The sequence below is a fragment of the Zootoca vivipara genome, chromosome 4 (assembly GCF_965207765.1).
Source record: "Zootoca vivipara chromosome 4, rZooViv2.hap1.1, whole genome shotgun sequence".
In the NCBI taxonomy this organism is placed as follows: Eukaryota; Metazoa; Chordata; class Lepidosauria; order Squamata; family Lacertidae; genus Zootoca; species Zootoca vivipara.
Genome location: NC_142587.1, coordinates 98445163 through 98460653, shown reverse-complemented (window position 1 = coordinate 98460653; position 15491 = coordinate 98445163). Strand labels below are relative to the sequence as shown.

At 47.4% G+C, this 15491-nt stretch overlaps 1 protein-coding gene across 1 annotated transcript; it reads left to right on the top strand.

The window, feature by feature from the left end:
* Nucleotides 1-647: 647 nt before the first annotated feature.
* Nucleotides 648-6935, top strand: LOC118085400 (sialidase-3). Its single transcript, XM_035116010.3, has 3 exons — nt 648-972; nt 3077-3288; nt 5634-6935. Exons 1-3 carry the CDS (start codon nt 819-821, stop codon nt 6714-6716), a joined length of 1449 nt encoding a protein of 482 aa, XP_034971901.1. The 5' UTR covers nt 648-818; the 3' UTR covers nt 6717-6935.
* The last annotated feature ends 8556 nt before the right edge of the window (nt 6936-15491 follow it).

Sequence of the window (15491 nt, the reverse complement as noted above, 5' to 3'; positions counted from 1 at the left end):
TAATAAAAGAATTCCTTCCAGTAGCACCTTAGAGACCAACTAAGTTTGTCATTGGTATGAGCTTTTGTGTGCATGCACACTTCTTCAGATACACTGAAACAGAAGTCACCAGACCCTTATGCAGTGGGACCTTGACTTACGAGCTACTTGACATCCGACGTTTTCGACTTACGAGTGGAAAAAGTGGTCGCGCACTTACGATTTTTGCGACATCCGAACAGAAAACCTGTTCGCGGCTAGATGCGGTTTCCTCGACTTAACGAATTTTTAGTTGCGGTTTCCTCAACTTAACAAATTTTTCCGTTTCCAATGCATTCCTATGGGAAACCGCTTTTCCTATGGGAACCTCGACTGACGAAGTTTTTGACCTACGAGTGTGCATTCGGAAAGGATTAAATTCGTAAGTTGAGGTCCCACTGTATATAGCGAGAGGGTGGGGAGGGGTATTGCTCAAAAGGGTGGTGGGAATGGGTGATTGGCTGATAGGCGTGGTAACTACGACTGCGATGTCGGGATCCACAGAATGCAGTTTGGGGGGGGGGATGCCTGCTTTTGAGTAATACCCCTCCCCACCCTCTCACGATATATAAGGGCCTGGTGACTTCTGTTTCAGTGTATCTGAAGAAGCGTGCATGCACAGGAAAGCTCATACCAATGACAAACTTAGTTGGCCTCTAAGGCGCTACTGGAAGGAGTTCTTTGCAAAGATTGCAAAAGCCTGCGAGCGTTTCACACGAGCAAACCTTTCCACGGGTCTGCGCTCTGAACTCCGCAGGATTGCGCGAGAGGGGAGGGATGCTGTGGGATGTCTCTCTGGGATGCTGAGTGATGCTGAGTGGGCGTGTCTAAAGGAGGGGCGGTGCTTCGGAGGAGGAAGAGGAGGAAATCCTGATCTAGCCCTCCGCCCTATCCAGGGAGCGCATCCTGCAAACCGATCCTCTCCCCGCGCCGCCTCTGGGAAGCCTTTGCACGGTGAGTGATGTAGGGAGGACGTTGCAGGAAAATCCCAGGGAGAGAAAACCCCAAATTACCCCCCCCAAAAAATATATAGAAGGGGAAGCTCCATGAAAGGATGGGGGGGCCAGTGTGATGCATTTAAAGGGGTAAAATATAAACTAGGGAATATATCTCTTTTATGGAGGTGGGGGGAATATACTCCCCCCCCCAGGTGGAAGCGTCTCCCGCAGCCCCACTTATTTTTGCAGAAGTTTGCGCAGGGAGGAAGGTCCATCTCACTCCCCTGGAAGAGACCTCCTCGCATCAGGATTTTTTTGAGGGGAAGGGAGAGAAGGATGAGTGCTGGAAATCCATTGAGAGTCGAGGGAAGTACAGTATATTGTTTTTGTCGCCGTTCCCCGTTTCCTGCAAAAAAAAAAGGATGTGATGCAATCTCAGGGGTGCAGGTTAAGAACGTTGCAATATTTGCAATGCATTTATTTTTAAAGGAAAAAGGCATTTCTTGCCGCTTTTCGGAGGAAGGGTCTTAATTCAGAGGAAGCGCTTGAGGATTTCAGCAAACGATTTCCTGTTTTCAAAACGTTTCTGCCAGTGACGGGAGGGGGACCCACTTAAACAGAAGAGGCAGCTTCTGCCTAGAGCCAAAGCGGTAAGGCAGGCATCCCCAAACTGCGGCCCTCCAGATGTTTTGGACTACAATTCCCATCTTCCCTGACCACTGGTCCTGTTAGCTAGGGATCATGGGAGTTGTAGGCCAAAACATCTGGAGGGCCGCAGTTTGGGGATGCCTGCGGTAGAGATTTATGACAAGGATCTCTCCACAGCTTAAATGATGATGATGATGATGATAGCAGCTGGTGAGCTTGCAACTTGGATGAACCATTGTCCAAACTTGTCTCCTGGGATAAATCTTGTAAAGGTTTGATTCCTGGAAATGTTCCTTACCGTGAAAATAATGATCAGGGATACCATTTTAACTGAGGAAGAAGGAATGCCGTATGTCAAACTTCAGGCTTTTGTCTAAAGAAAGCTCAACAACTTTCAAGTTTTTCTGGTTTTTACTTTGAAATATGGCATCCCAGTAGAAAATTAAAAAGGCATTCCCCAATACCAAGGTACTGATCCTGCCCCTACACACACACACACACAAGCTGTTAATTTTGAAGACGCACAGCTAATTGTGTTCAGGAATTATTTTATTCTCTCCGGCCCTCCAGAGGTTTTGGCCTACAACTCCCATGATCCCTAGCTAACAGGACCAGTGGTTGGGGAAGATGGGAATTGTAGTCCAAAACATCTGGAGGGCTGAAGTTTGGGGATGCCTGGACTATACTGTACTGTGAGCCCTGTGCAAATATTCTGAGAGGCAGAGTCTCTCTCTCTCTCTCTCTCTCTCTCTCTCTCTCTCTCTCTCTGTGTGTGTGTGTGTGTGTGTCAGGGTCAGGGTTTAAAGAGTGAAACATTGCTGGTTGAATGGCCCCCCGTCAGGAATTCTTTAGCTGTGATTCCTGCTGCTGCCAGTCCGTGTTGACAGTATTGAGCTTAGGTGGAGTAATAGTCTGAGACTCTATAAAGCAGCTTCTTATGCATGTGAGGCTTGCAGTTTGGCTAAAGAGGGCTTCCTGTAGATCAGTCGCATCTTAAATGCTTTCTGGCGATAACTAGCCTACTGGTCACCTTTGGCGAGCAGGAATCTTTCGCGGGTGACCAAGCTTTGAAGCTTTTGTAAGCTGGACCTTATTGGGGGTGTCTGTTTGGCTTGTTTTCTTCCCGGGTTGCCAATTAGATACTGATTACTCAGTACATGTCGGCAGGCAGATTTGCAACCTCGGACTGGATCCGGCCAGAGGTGTGAAATTTCTCCAGGTCTGAGTCCTGGAGGCAAAATGTCCCTTAGAGGGTGCAAATCCAGGATTTTGGGAATCAAGGAAGACAATGGATTTTGGGTAGGACTTAGCTTTTAGTTCCCCCTGGTGAGGAACATGGGCTGCTGGTATGAAGATCTCGGCACCTGGGCAGGTTTATAAAGGGAGATAGGACCTTTCAGGTGATGCAACAAACTAATTGGATTCTTCATCTCCCTCCTTTCCCTCCTCCCCAAATATTTCTGCATGCCCAGAAAACATGGCCGAGGCTCAGGCTGGCTCTGGGAAGGTGACTCTTTTCAGCCAGGAAAAACGAGGGGGTCTCACCTACCGCATCCCAGCACTGCTGTACCTGCCCTCCGAGTCCACCTTCCTGGCGTTTGCAGAAGAGCGCTCATCCCCCCGAGACGAAGACGCTAAGTTCCTGGTGATGAGGCGTGGGCGGAAGGAAGGAACGTCTGTTCAGGTAACGCCAGGAGCAGAAAACGTAACGGTGCTATTCTTCATTGCACCTTTCTTTTCTTTCTTACTATATACAATAAATGTAAGGCTGTCGTCACGCAGCAGTTCATAGACCTGCCACACCAACTCCAGTGTGACAGCAGGGTGGCAGGCAGCTCAGGTAAGCTGTTTAATGAAGGCGGGGAGGTGCTCTGTGCACTATGTATAATGGGGGGAAATGCTCTCTGAAGAAACTCCCCCATCTCCTTTAAAAGTGTGTTGGGGGGGGGCGATGCCAGGTAGCTGGTGATGAGGCGAGGGCGGAAGGAAGGAATGTCCGTCCAGGTAAGACCAGAGGTGAAAAGCATAACTCTGCGATTCCTGATTTCATTTGGGAGTGTGCTTGTTTTGGTCTGTTTTTCGAAATGCATTTTGAAACTCATCCACTGTATTGGAGAGGGATTCACGCTACTAGATACTAACACAGATATTGTCGCCCATTTCTCCACGAGACAGGAATTTGCAAGGGCGGCGTTCGGCAGGGTCTGGTTCCCTTTGGATGAGAGGACACAGAAGGCTTATGAGCACAAGAAGAGCCTTTGCTGGATCAGGCCAATGGCCCATCAAGTCCAGCATCCTGTTCTCTCAGTGGCCTGACCAGATGACCCAAGGGTAAACCAGCAAGCAGGATTTGAACACAAGACCAACTCTCCCCTCCTGCAGCTTCCATAAGCATTGCTTCCTTCAGCCATGGAGGCAGAGCTTAGCCATTGTGACTAGAGGGGGCTAGCGACGACTGCTAGCAATAATAGCTGTGTTCTTCCCTTCACAGTTGGAAGAAGCAACGCTTCTGAATACCAGTTGCTGGAAACCACAGGAGGAGAGGGGCTCTTGTGTTTTCGAATCCTGCTTGCGGGTTTCCTACAGGCATAGAAACATAGAATCATAGAGTTGGAAGGGACCCCGTTGGAAGGGATCCCTTGCAAGGCAGGAATCTCAACTAAAGCGTCCAGGACAGAAGGCCAAACAACCTCTGCTTAAAAACCTCCAAGGAAGGAGAGTCCACCACCCTCTAGAGATGGCTGGACTCTAGCTCCCAGCACCAACAGCCAGTGGGTCCTATTTTTAATCATTTCCTCCTGCATTTTTTATAATAATCCAAATCCGCTTGGACTACTGCAATGCGCTCTACGTGGGGCTACCTTTGAAGGTGACTCGGAAACTACAACTAATCCAGAATGCGGCAGCTAGACTGGTGACTGGGAGTGGCTGCCGAGACCACATAACACCAGTCCTGAAAGACCTACATTGGCTCCCAGTAAGTTTCCGAGCACAATTCAAAGTGTTGGTGCTGACCTTGAAAGCCCTAAACAGCCTCAGCCCAGTATACCTGAAGGAGCGTCTCCACCTCCATCATTCTGCCCGGACACTGAGGTCCAGCACCGAGGGCCTTCTGGCGGTTCCCTCGTTGCGAGAAGCCACGTTGCAGGGAACTAGGCAGAGGGCCTTCTCGGTGGTGGCGCCTGCCCTGTGGAATGCCCTCCCAACAGATGTCAAAGAGGAAAACAACTACCAGACTTTTAGAAGACATCTGTTCAGGGAGGCTTTTAATGTTTAATAGATTGTTGTGTTTTATTCTTCTGTTGGAAGCCGCCCAGAGTGGCTGGGGAGACCCAGCCAGATGGGCGGGGTATGAATAAATTATTATTATTATTATTATTATTATTATTATTATGAAATCTTTTCCACCTCCGTTGTGTCCAAAACTCACCACTAAACTACAAGTGATACCCCAATCCTACTAACGATTTTAACTTTTCTCAATGGTTTTTAAGATAGGTTATAAATTTCCCCCATTTCTTCTTAAAATTTTGGTCTTCCTGATTTCTGAGTCTTCCGGTCATTTTAGCCATTTCGGCATGAATGCATCAACTTGATCTGCTATTCTTCTCTGGGTAGGGACTTTATCTTCTTTCCATCTCTGGGCCAATAACATCCACATACATAACTAGTCTTTTCTGCTCCCTTGGGATTTTGGCACCCAGAATTCCTAAAGAGAGATAAGATATCTTTATTGTCATTGTCCCTTTGCGGGAACAACGAAATTACTAAAAGGAAGGCTTCAGGTTTTTTTTTTATTTTTAGAAAAGGTTATTTTAACCTTTTTTTCCTCATCTCATCATATATCATTTCCCAGAATTCTTTTACGGGGATCCATACATTTAAATCTGGTAACTTACATGTTGTGATCCGCCCTGAGATCTGCAGACAAGGGAAGGTATGCAGATTTAATTAATGGTGACGATGTGAAGTGTGCAGAGATGTCACCCCGAGAGCAAACCCTTTTGTCCCTTCTCTGTTTCTCTCCAGTGGGGTCCTCAGGAGCCCCTGCCGATGGCCACGCTCCCTGAATGCCGCACCATGAACCCCTGCCCGGTGCACGAGGAGAAGAGCGGGACCACTTTCCTGTTCTTCATCTGCGTTCTGGACCACGTCACGGCCCGGCGGCAGATTGCGACGGGGAGGAACGCCGCCAAGCTCTGCTACGTCTCCAGCCAAGATGGCGGCCGCACCTGGAGCCAGGTGGTGGACTTAACCAGGCAGGTGTTTGGAGGCGACCGGAGGAACTGGGCCACCTTTGCCGTCGGGCCGGGCCACGGTGTGCAGCTCGGCTCCGGGCGCCTGGTGGTCCCGGCCTACGCTTACCGCACCCGCAAGTGTTGCTTTTGCTTCTGCCCGCTCTGCTGCGCGGCCCCCCACTGCTTCGCTTTGCTCAGCGACGACGGGGGCCGCAGCTGGGCGCGGGGCCGGCTCCTCGAGGACTTGCGAGCCACCGAGTGCCAGGTGGCCGAGGTCGACCGCCAGGACGGAAGCCGCTTGTTGTATGTCAACGCCCGGCATTCGGGTTGGAGCCGCTGCCGCGCCGAGGCTTTCAGCCCCGATAACGGGGGCCACTTTCAGGAGCCCTTTCTTTGCAAGCAGCTGCGTGAGCCGGCGCACGGGTGCCAGGGCAGTGTGGTGAGTTTTGCCCCGGCGCCGAAACCCTCGGATCCGGGCCCAGAGGAAGGCACAGGCGGATTGGCGTGTCTACTGGGTGTCGATCCCTCCTCGTCCCCTCTCAGGAGGAGCACCAAGTCGTGGCTGGTCTTCTCCCACCCCACAAACAGCCACAAGCGTTTGGATCTGGGCATCTACCTGAACCCCTCTCCATTGGAGAAGGGGTGCTGGACGGCCCCCTGGGTGCTGAACAAAGGGCCCAGCGGGTATTCGGACCTGGCCGTGTGCGAGGAGGAGGGGAAATCGGTGATGTTTGGGTGCCTGTTTGAATGCGGGGTAGCAACCGCCTGCGAAGAAATTGCCTTTCAGCTTTTCAGCGACGTTGAGCTTCTGAAGAACCTAAGGCCTAGGAATCATAGAACTGTAGAGTTGGAAGGGACCCCGAGGGTCATCTAGTCTAACCCCGTGCAATGCATCCATCCAACCTCTGCTTGAAAACCTCCAAGGAAGGAGAGTCCACCACCCTCTAGAGATGGCTGGACTCTGACTCCCAGCAGCCCCAGCCAGCAGCACCAACAGCCAGGAACGATGCGAGTTGTAGTTCAGCATCACTGGGGAAACCCAGCCAGATGGGTGGGGTATAATTAATAAATTATTATTATTATTAATTTATTATTATTATTTTTAATGAGGGTGAAAGAGGAGAGCGCAAAATATGGTCTGAAGCTCAACATCAAAAAAACCAAGATCATGGCCACTGGTCCCATCACCTCCTGGCAAATAGAAGGGGAAGAAATGGAGGCAGTGAGAGATTTTACTTTCTTGGGCTCCTTGATCACTGCAGATGGTGACAGCAGTCACGAAATTAAAAGACGCCTGCTTCTTGGGAGAAAAGCAATGACAAACCTAGACAGCATCTTAAAAAGCAGAGACATCACCTTGCCTACAAAGGTCCGTCTAGTTAAAGCTATGGTTTTCCCAGTAGTGATGTATGGAAGTGAGAGCTGGACCATAAAGAAGGCTGATCGCCGAAGAATTGATGCTTTTGAATTATGGTGCTGGAGGAGACTCTTGAGAGTCCCATGGACTGCAAGAAGATCAAACCTATCCATTCTGAAGGAAATGAGTGCTCACTGGAAGGACAGATCGTGAAGCTGAGGCTCCAATACTTTGGCCACCTCATGAGAAGAGAAGGCTCCCTGGAAAAGACCCTGATGTTGGGAAAGATGGAGGGCACAAGGAGAAGGGGACGACAGAGGACGAGATGGTTGGATAGTGTTCTCGAAGCTACGAACATGAGTTTGACCAAACTGCGGGAGGCAGTGCAAGACAGGAGTGCCTGGTTTGCTCTGGTCCATGGGGTCACGAAGAGTCGGACACGACTAAACGACTAAACAACAACAACATTATTATTTGGAGTGCCACAGTTAGTCATCCCCTGATCTAAGGGAAGGGTGTTCATGCCTTCAGAGGCCCTTTGACCTTAAAACGGCCCAGCTAATTTCCGTATAGCTTCATGGGTTGTACAGATCTTAGGTGATTTTTGAACTCCGCTGGATGAAGAACCCTTGGAACAGAACAGGCAGATCTTCTGATTAGTGTCTTGAATCTTGAATCATAGGATTGTAGAATTGGAAGGGACCACTAGGGCCGTCTCGTCCAACCCCTTGCAACGCAGGAATCTTTCGCCCAACGTGGGGCTCGAACCAGGGACCCTGCTGCTGTTTTCTCAGACCCGCCTCTAGAACAGAAGCAACCTTTTGTAAGGTCTCATGATTTCTCCACCTAGGCAAATGTTGCCTTCTCTGGATTGCAACAGGTTTCCCAGGGTCTCTGGTAGAGCCCTGCCACATTATGGGCGTGTAAAGTAGAGATATACAGAAATAAGACCATAGAGTTGTAGGGTTGGAAGGGGACCCCAAATGTAGGTAGAGATAAGTGGAAGTCTTTAGTGGGAGGATTATAGATATGGGATCGGGATTTTTGATCAATTAACAGGATGCCAACATTGGATTTGTGGATATGAGTGATGGAATGAATGTATGTTTTTTCTTGTTTTTCCTTTCTCCTTTTTCTTTTTCTTTTCTTTTCTGTTTCCTTTTTCTTCTTTTTTTAGTGCTTAAGTACTTTTGAGAACACTTATGGTTTTGTTTCTGATTACTTACATCATCAGATGATTATCCTTGTGTTTAGATTATTTTATTATTATTTCTTACATATGATTTTGTATTTGGTATGTTTGTGTTCTCTTTGAGTATGTCCTGAATGTATTTTAAATTAAATTTAAATAAAGTTTATTTTTAAAATTAAAAAAGGAAGGGTACCCCAAATGTCATCTAGTCCAACCCCCAGCAATGCAGGAACTGCAGCTGCTTCAGTCTGTTCCAACATTTGTTTCCGACGCTTGATATTTTCCATTCAGCTGACAATGGCTCATTTTGCACAAGCTTTTCTTCTGTTTTCCGCTGGTGGGGAAATATGTGTATTTTTATTTTTTATAAAATCTCTTAGAGCACAATGGACATATATTTCCAAATAAGTTATCTTCCTGGTGTGTTCCCTTTAATAATTTCTAGAATTTCCTGTTATTCTTTTGCAGCAAAAAACTAGCAGAGTTTATGAACCAGCCAAGTTTATGCCCCCACCTGTGACTAAAATCCTATTTTCTATATGGAAGGCAGTCGTGGGTGTACATTTTGCTGGAACAGAATGTTCAAGATAAATGCATGTTTTAATCATTATTGCCAAACAATGAATTTTCCACCGTACTTTTTGTCACGGTTGGTTACACTATGTACTACATCTTTGTCTTGAGAACGATAAACAAGCAGAAAGTAGTGTTAGACAGTCGCAAAGCTTTAACTTAGCCTTATCGAACTTTTCAAAAGTTGCATCGTAAAGAAAATTAAACAGTCGCAATCACTTTGCTGCAAGGCAGAAATAAGCAACTTAAAAACATACCAGCTTAAAACAAATCGAAGCCATATTGAATTGTTGGGAGGCAATAATTTCCGTGGCGGTGTCAAATAAACCGATACAGTGGTACCTTGGTTCTCAAACGCCTCGGTACTCAAACAACTTGGAACCCAAACACTGCAAACCGGGAAGGAAGTGTTCCAGTTAGCGAACTTTTTCCGGAAGCCGAACGTGCACCGTTTTGAGTGTTACGCTTCCGATTTGTCTGTTTTTGCTATTTATTTTGCGTTTTTGTTTTTGCGGCTCTCTTTTTGTTTTGTTTTTGTGACTGTGTGGAACCCAGTTCAGCTCCTGATTGATTGATTGTGTGACTGCAGTACATTGTCTATTGCTTTCATTTTTATGGATCAATGGTCTCGTCTGGAACGGATTAATCCATTTTGCATTATTTTCTATGGGAAAGTGTGCCTTGGTTTCGGAATGGACTTCTGGAATGGACTAAGTTTGAGAACCAAGGTACCACTGTATTGCAAGTGCTGTCTATAACAGGGCCCACTCTTCTTCTGGTCAGCATCTACCCGGAACATCCTTCCCTTCACTGGAGTGATGGATTTCCTTGACCTCCTGTCTGTGCTAGGTCCTCAGCACACAGCACCTGGGAGTGAAGAGGAAATGAGGCTTTTTCAGAATTGCAGCCACCAAGGGCAGTTTCAGAGGAACAAGGCTGCAGGTAGTTGAAGTGTTGGCCTGCCTGGTGCCCAAAGAACTGCCCCACACCCCCTGCCCTACACATCGCCCTGAGCCTCCCAAGTATTGGGCTATTTCGCTGGATTCATAGTTGGCGAGGAGGCAAAGAGGCCATGCAACAATCGCAGAGACATACAGACAGTTGAAACTCGGAAATTTAGAATATGGTCGAAAAGTGCATTTATTTCAGTAATGCAACTTACTATTTTTTATTTTAATTTTTACAGATGCTTTCTTTTGGGAATTCCACAGTAATAAAACAAACAGTTACAATACTACAAAAATAAACGTTGCTATTACATTTCATGCTCACTGGAAGGACAGATCCTGAAGCTGAGGCTCCAATACTTTGGCCACCTCATGAGAAGAGAAGACTCCCTGGAAAAGACCCTGATGTTGGGAAAGATGGAGGGCACAAGGAGAAATGGGACGACAGAGGACGAGATGGTTGGACAGTGTTCTCGAAGCTACGAACATGAGTTTCACCAAACTGCGGGAGGCAGTGCAAGACAGGAGTGCCTGGCGTGCTCTGGTCCATGGGGTCACAAAGAGTCGGACACGACTAAACAAATTACATTTCATTAATTACATTCCATTTATAATTGAGCCGCCTAATGACAAATAATTACAATGACAACAAATAAAGGCTTGACATATCTTGCTTTGCATGCCATGCATCTATCTCATATATTGGTTTCGCCTTTTAAGTTGCGTTACTGAAATAAATGCGCTTTTCGACGATATTCTAATTTTCCGAGTTTCACCTGTATGTAGCGTTTGGACTTGCTGTAAAGGGGGTTTTCTCTCCTCGTAGCTCTTTCCCCCCCGCTTTCCTTTCCCCCCAACGCTTAGCAGAAACTGGCCCCAATGCCAGGAAGGCAGCCCTGAATCAATGGGCGGTAGAATGGCAAATTCAATTCAACCTAAACAAGTGGAAATTGATGCATGTTGGAGCGAAATATCTGGTGGTGAGGGACCACGAATGGGACCTTGGGGTCCTAATGGACCAAGGCAGGTGTTAACAAGCGTGATAAGACTTTAAGGTGCTTACAAACAATAAACCCACTGAAGGGAGAGATTTGCCAATTGTGTTATTGAGCTAAATCTGATCATATAGTTTTCATTGTATAATTCTGATTGTATGGTTTAGCCCCCCCCATATCCCTAAAATGCTTCTTAAAATGCTTTCCTTTTTGCCTCGGCGTTTGTGCACCAAAGTGTAATAAAAACATTTGAGAGCAAGACAGAATGCCCTGCTAAGCTATCAAGGCCGGATGAGTGTCTTGTCTGATGCTAGCAGTCTGACGCAAAGAGCAGGCAAGATAGATAGGAATTCAAGCCCCCACTCGAGGCCGGGTGAGGATGCTACCGGGGCAGCATGAGTCAGCGTGTGTTTATGCACAGGACCGGACACGGATCTTCCTTATATGTACTTGTGACCCCCTTGCGTGCGCACATTTACAGAGGAGGGGGGAAGGAGCCCAAGAAGTGTATAAGAATGTTTGCAAATTTGTGTTTCTTTACTCTTGTCGTGAGCTGATCACCAAGAGTCTCTTAAATTTAAGAATCAAACTCTTTCTCTGAATGGAACTCAACCCCGGTGTCGTTATTGACTGTCTCTATCCCTGCCTGGGCGCAACTTAAGAACCCTTATCAGCTAATAAGGCTACACCACAAGGAGAACAGCCATACCTATAGTGACGTGGGCAGCCGTGAATGCCAAGGTGGATCTCGTGAGCCAGGCAGGAGCGGCGGCAGAGACCTCTCCAACTCCCACAGGTCCTTGTGATCAGTGGGATCCCCATCTCCTGTCCAGCTTGGGTATAGGAAGTCACAACAATGGTTAAAGGCGGTAACCCTCTCCTAACCCAATCAGAGGCGTAAAGACATTGGAAGAAGGAGGCTTCTTCCAATGCAGGTGTTGGTCACCTATGAGCAGCAGGTATATATTGGAGGCTGGCAGGAGGGTGAGCCCCCATGGATGAGCATGCTCATGTTCCTTCCAGCCCCCAAACTCTGGCTAATCCAGCCTGCAGTTAGACCTCCTAGACTTCTCCGGTCGTCACTACAGTGAAAGGGTTCTAGATCAGGGTTGAGGAACCTCTAGCCCCAGGCCCTAGGTATGACATCAGGTGTGGGGCAGGTGAAGTCATGTCCAGGCCTAAAGGGGGTTTGCAGGCCAGTGTGGTCCAGTGGTTGTAGGCGGGGCATGGGAGAACAGGGTTCAAATCCTTGCTCAGCCTTGAAACTCGCCAGAGGACCTTGCCAGTCACTTGCCCCTGTTTTCTCGCCAACCTCCCATCTCCCATTTCTCATCCAGGACTTGGAATGTGGGGACTTGCTTTTATACCGAGTCAAACCATTGGGGCACCCAGCTCAGTATTGCCAACTCTGGCTGGCAGCAGGTCTCCAAGGTTTGAGATGGGGGGGCGCTTTCTTGGCTGTTCAGGTGATGGAAATCAAATCTGGGGGTGCATCCAGAGCAAGTGCTCTGCCACTGAGCTGCTTCGGGGTTTCGGGGCAGAGGACCATACCCTGCTGTTGGTAAACGGTTGGTAATTCTCCTTCCCTCCCACTGGACCAGCAAGATGATTGTAGGGTGGGAGCAAAGCAGCTACACCCTTGTGCAAATTAATTGAAACAAAGCCTGCTTTCTATCTTACTCGTAATCCTGTACTCAAAACAAACACGGAAAGTCAGTTGGTCATTATGGTGTCGGAAGCCTGCAGCCAACAGAAGGAATGATGCGCTCGCCACAATATGTTGAGGTTCTACAAAAGAAAGTTATTCCAGAGCTGGAAAAGAGGTATTCTGATCAGGGCCGTCTTAACCATATCTGGCGCCCTGGTGCCAAGATCCCTCCGGTGCCCCCCCCCCCCGTGAGTGAGGCGGGCAGGAGGGGCGTGTGGGGAGCTGAGAGGCATGGAGGAGGCATGGAGGAGGCAGCCCCAGGCTCCCGCTCGAAGCTCCAGAGGTGCACGGGGAGCGCGAGCCTGGAGCCGCCGTGCTGCGCCTCTCAGCTGTTCAGGCGGCCCCAGGCCAGCACTCCCCGCGCGCCTCTGGAGAGCTGCCTGAAGCCACTCAACAGCAGAGGCGTGTGGAGGCAGACACCAGCGTTCGGCACCCCTTCCGCGCCCCTGATGGCCAGACGCCCTGGCGCCTACCGCCACCCAGCCCGGGCCTAGGGACGGCCCTGATCCTGATGGTACTGGGATATTGCAGCAGGACCTAGCCCCCTGTCACACATCGAAAGTGGTGAAGAAATTCAGGACAGAGCAGCAAATACAGGTACTTGATTGGGCAGGGAATTCCCCAGACGTAAATCCCATTGAGAATTTGTGGGCTATATGGAAAAGTCGCCTCCATGCTGTAGACTGTATGACTATAGAGAAGCTCATTCAGGCGCTGATTCAAGTGTGGTACAGGGATCTGAAAATCAACAGTGACTGTTCGAAACTAGTACAGTAGACTCTATGCCAAACCGTGTTCAAATGCTGCTTTAAAATAGTGGAGGTCATATCCGTTACTAATGTACGTATATGTGAGTTTTGTACAATAAACTACATTGTTTATTTCAATTAATTTGCACAAGGGTGTAGGAGAACAAGGGGCATCCCTAGCAGCGGGACAAATGTCCCATTTGTGCAATGAGTGGGCCGGGTCGCCATTTAATGTCACCAGCTTTCTACTGAATCGCAACGTATTTCGTCGTCTTCTTTTTTTACAGAGGTTGTTTTCTTGTTGGTTTTGTGTTGTGTAGGAATATTTTGTAAATGGAATAAACAAATAAAGCAGGCCCATTTTCACACAGAGAGGGGTTGTTGATAGATCCTGAGTGCCGGAACTAATGTTGTGTTGCCCCAATTAATTCCCACAGATTGGCTCACAAAGCCCAGACATTTTTTTCCGTTGCAGCTGCTCTTCCCAGCCAATATTTTTTACAAAGGATGGATTGTCCGTTTCTCGAATGGTGCCTGCAGTCTAAACCAGTGTGATTCAGCTGGGCTTCTATTTGAGAGATTTATCACAGGGGTGTTCTTAGAGTGAACACAACTGAGATCAAGCACATGTTTAGCCAAGCAATTGAAATTGCTTAGAAATTGTTTGTGGTAGACCACAAACTTGACATGAGTCAACAGTGTGATGCAGCAGCTAAAAAAACCAATGCAATTCTGGGCTGCATCAATAGGAGTATAGCATCTAGGTCAAGGGAAGTAATAGTACCACTGTATTCTGCTCTGGTCAGACCTCACCTGGAATACTGTGTCCAGTTCAGGGCACCTCAGTTCAAGGATACTGACAAGCTGGAATGTGTCCAGAGGGCAACTAAAATGGTCAAAGGCCTGGAAATAATGCCTTATGAGGAACGGCTTAGGGAGCTGGGTATGTTTAGCCTGGAGAAGAGAAGGTTAAGGGGGGATATGATAGTCATGTTCAAATATATCAAAGGATGTCATATAGAGGAGGGAGAAAGGTTGTTTTCTGCTGCTCCAGAGAAGCGGACACGGAGCAATGGATTCAAACTTCAAGAAAGAAGATTCCATCTAAACATTAGGAAGAACTTCCTGACAGTAAGAGCTGTTCGGCAGTGGAATTTGCTGCCAAGGAGTGTGGTGGAGTCTCCTTCTTTGGAGGTCTTTAAGCAGAGGCTTGACAGGCATATGTCAAGAATGCTTTGATGGTGTTTCCTGCTTGGCAGGGGGTTGGACTGGATGGCCCTTGTGGTCTCTTCCAACTCTATGATTCTATGAAATTCTGCATATATTTTAGTGGTGGTCCTAAGGCATTCCCAGGGTGGACGCATACACCAGCAAATTCAGGCCACAACATTAAATCTGAATTGGCACTTTTAAGCAACGAGCCCACTCCCCCCCCCAAAAAAAATATCAAAGTTTTGTGATAAGGAAAGTATTGGGAAAATGCAAAGGAAATTGTGGGATACCATTTGTTTTGATGAAATGTCATCAACCCCACCCCCCGGAAACAAACTAGGATGAATACTCATTAAATAGACCAGTTCAAACTGCACAAACAAATCAGGAAGAATGCTCAGTAAACAGGTTTGGAAGTATAATGATATCAAAGAGAGATTTGGACTAAAATGTTGACCAATTTTTATGAGGATTTTTTTTTTTAAAAAAATCACAGATCAATGCAGAAATGCAAAGAACTGCATTTTAGTTTGGAAAAGTGAGAAACTGAATATTCTATTACTTTATTTATTCAACTTACGTATTTTTCCGTCTATACAATGCCCCCATGTATAAGACATTGGGGGGGAACTCAGATTTCAGAAAATGGGGGGGATGATGTATCTGTGTATAAGACGCCCCCTAATTTGTGACATTATTTTAAAGGGAAAAAACCCGAGTCTTATACATGGAAAAATACAGTATACACGGCCCTATACCCAGAGGTCTCAGGGTGTTTTGCAACAAGATCACAACATATAAATTCAAACCAAAACCAATAACCTAATAACCCCCCCCCCAAAAAAAGCCACATTCTAAAAGGCTATTGGATGTCAATAAGATCAGCCAAAGGCCTGGTTAAAAAGGTGTGCAATGA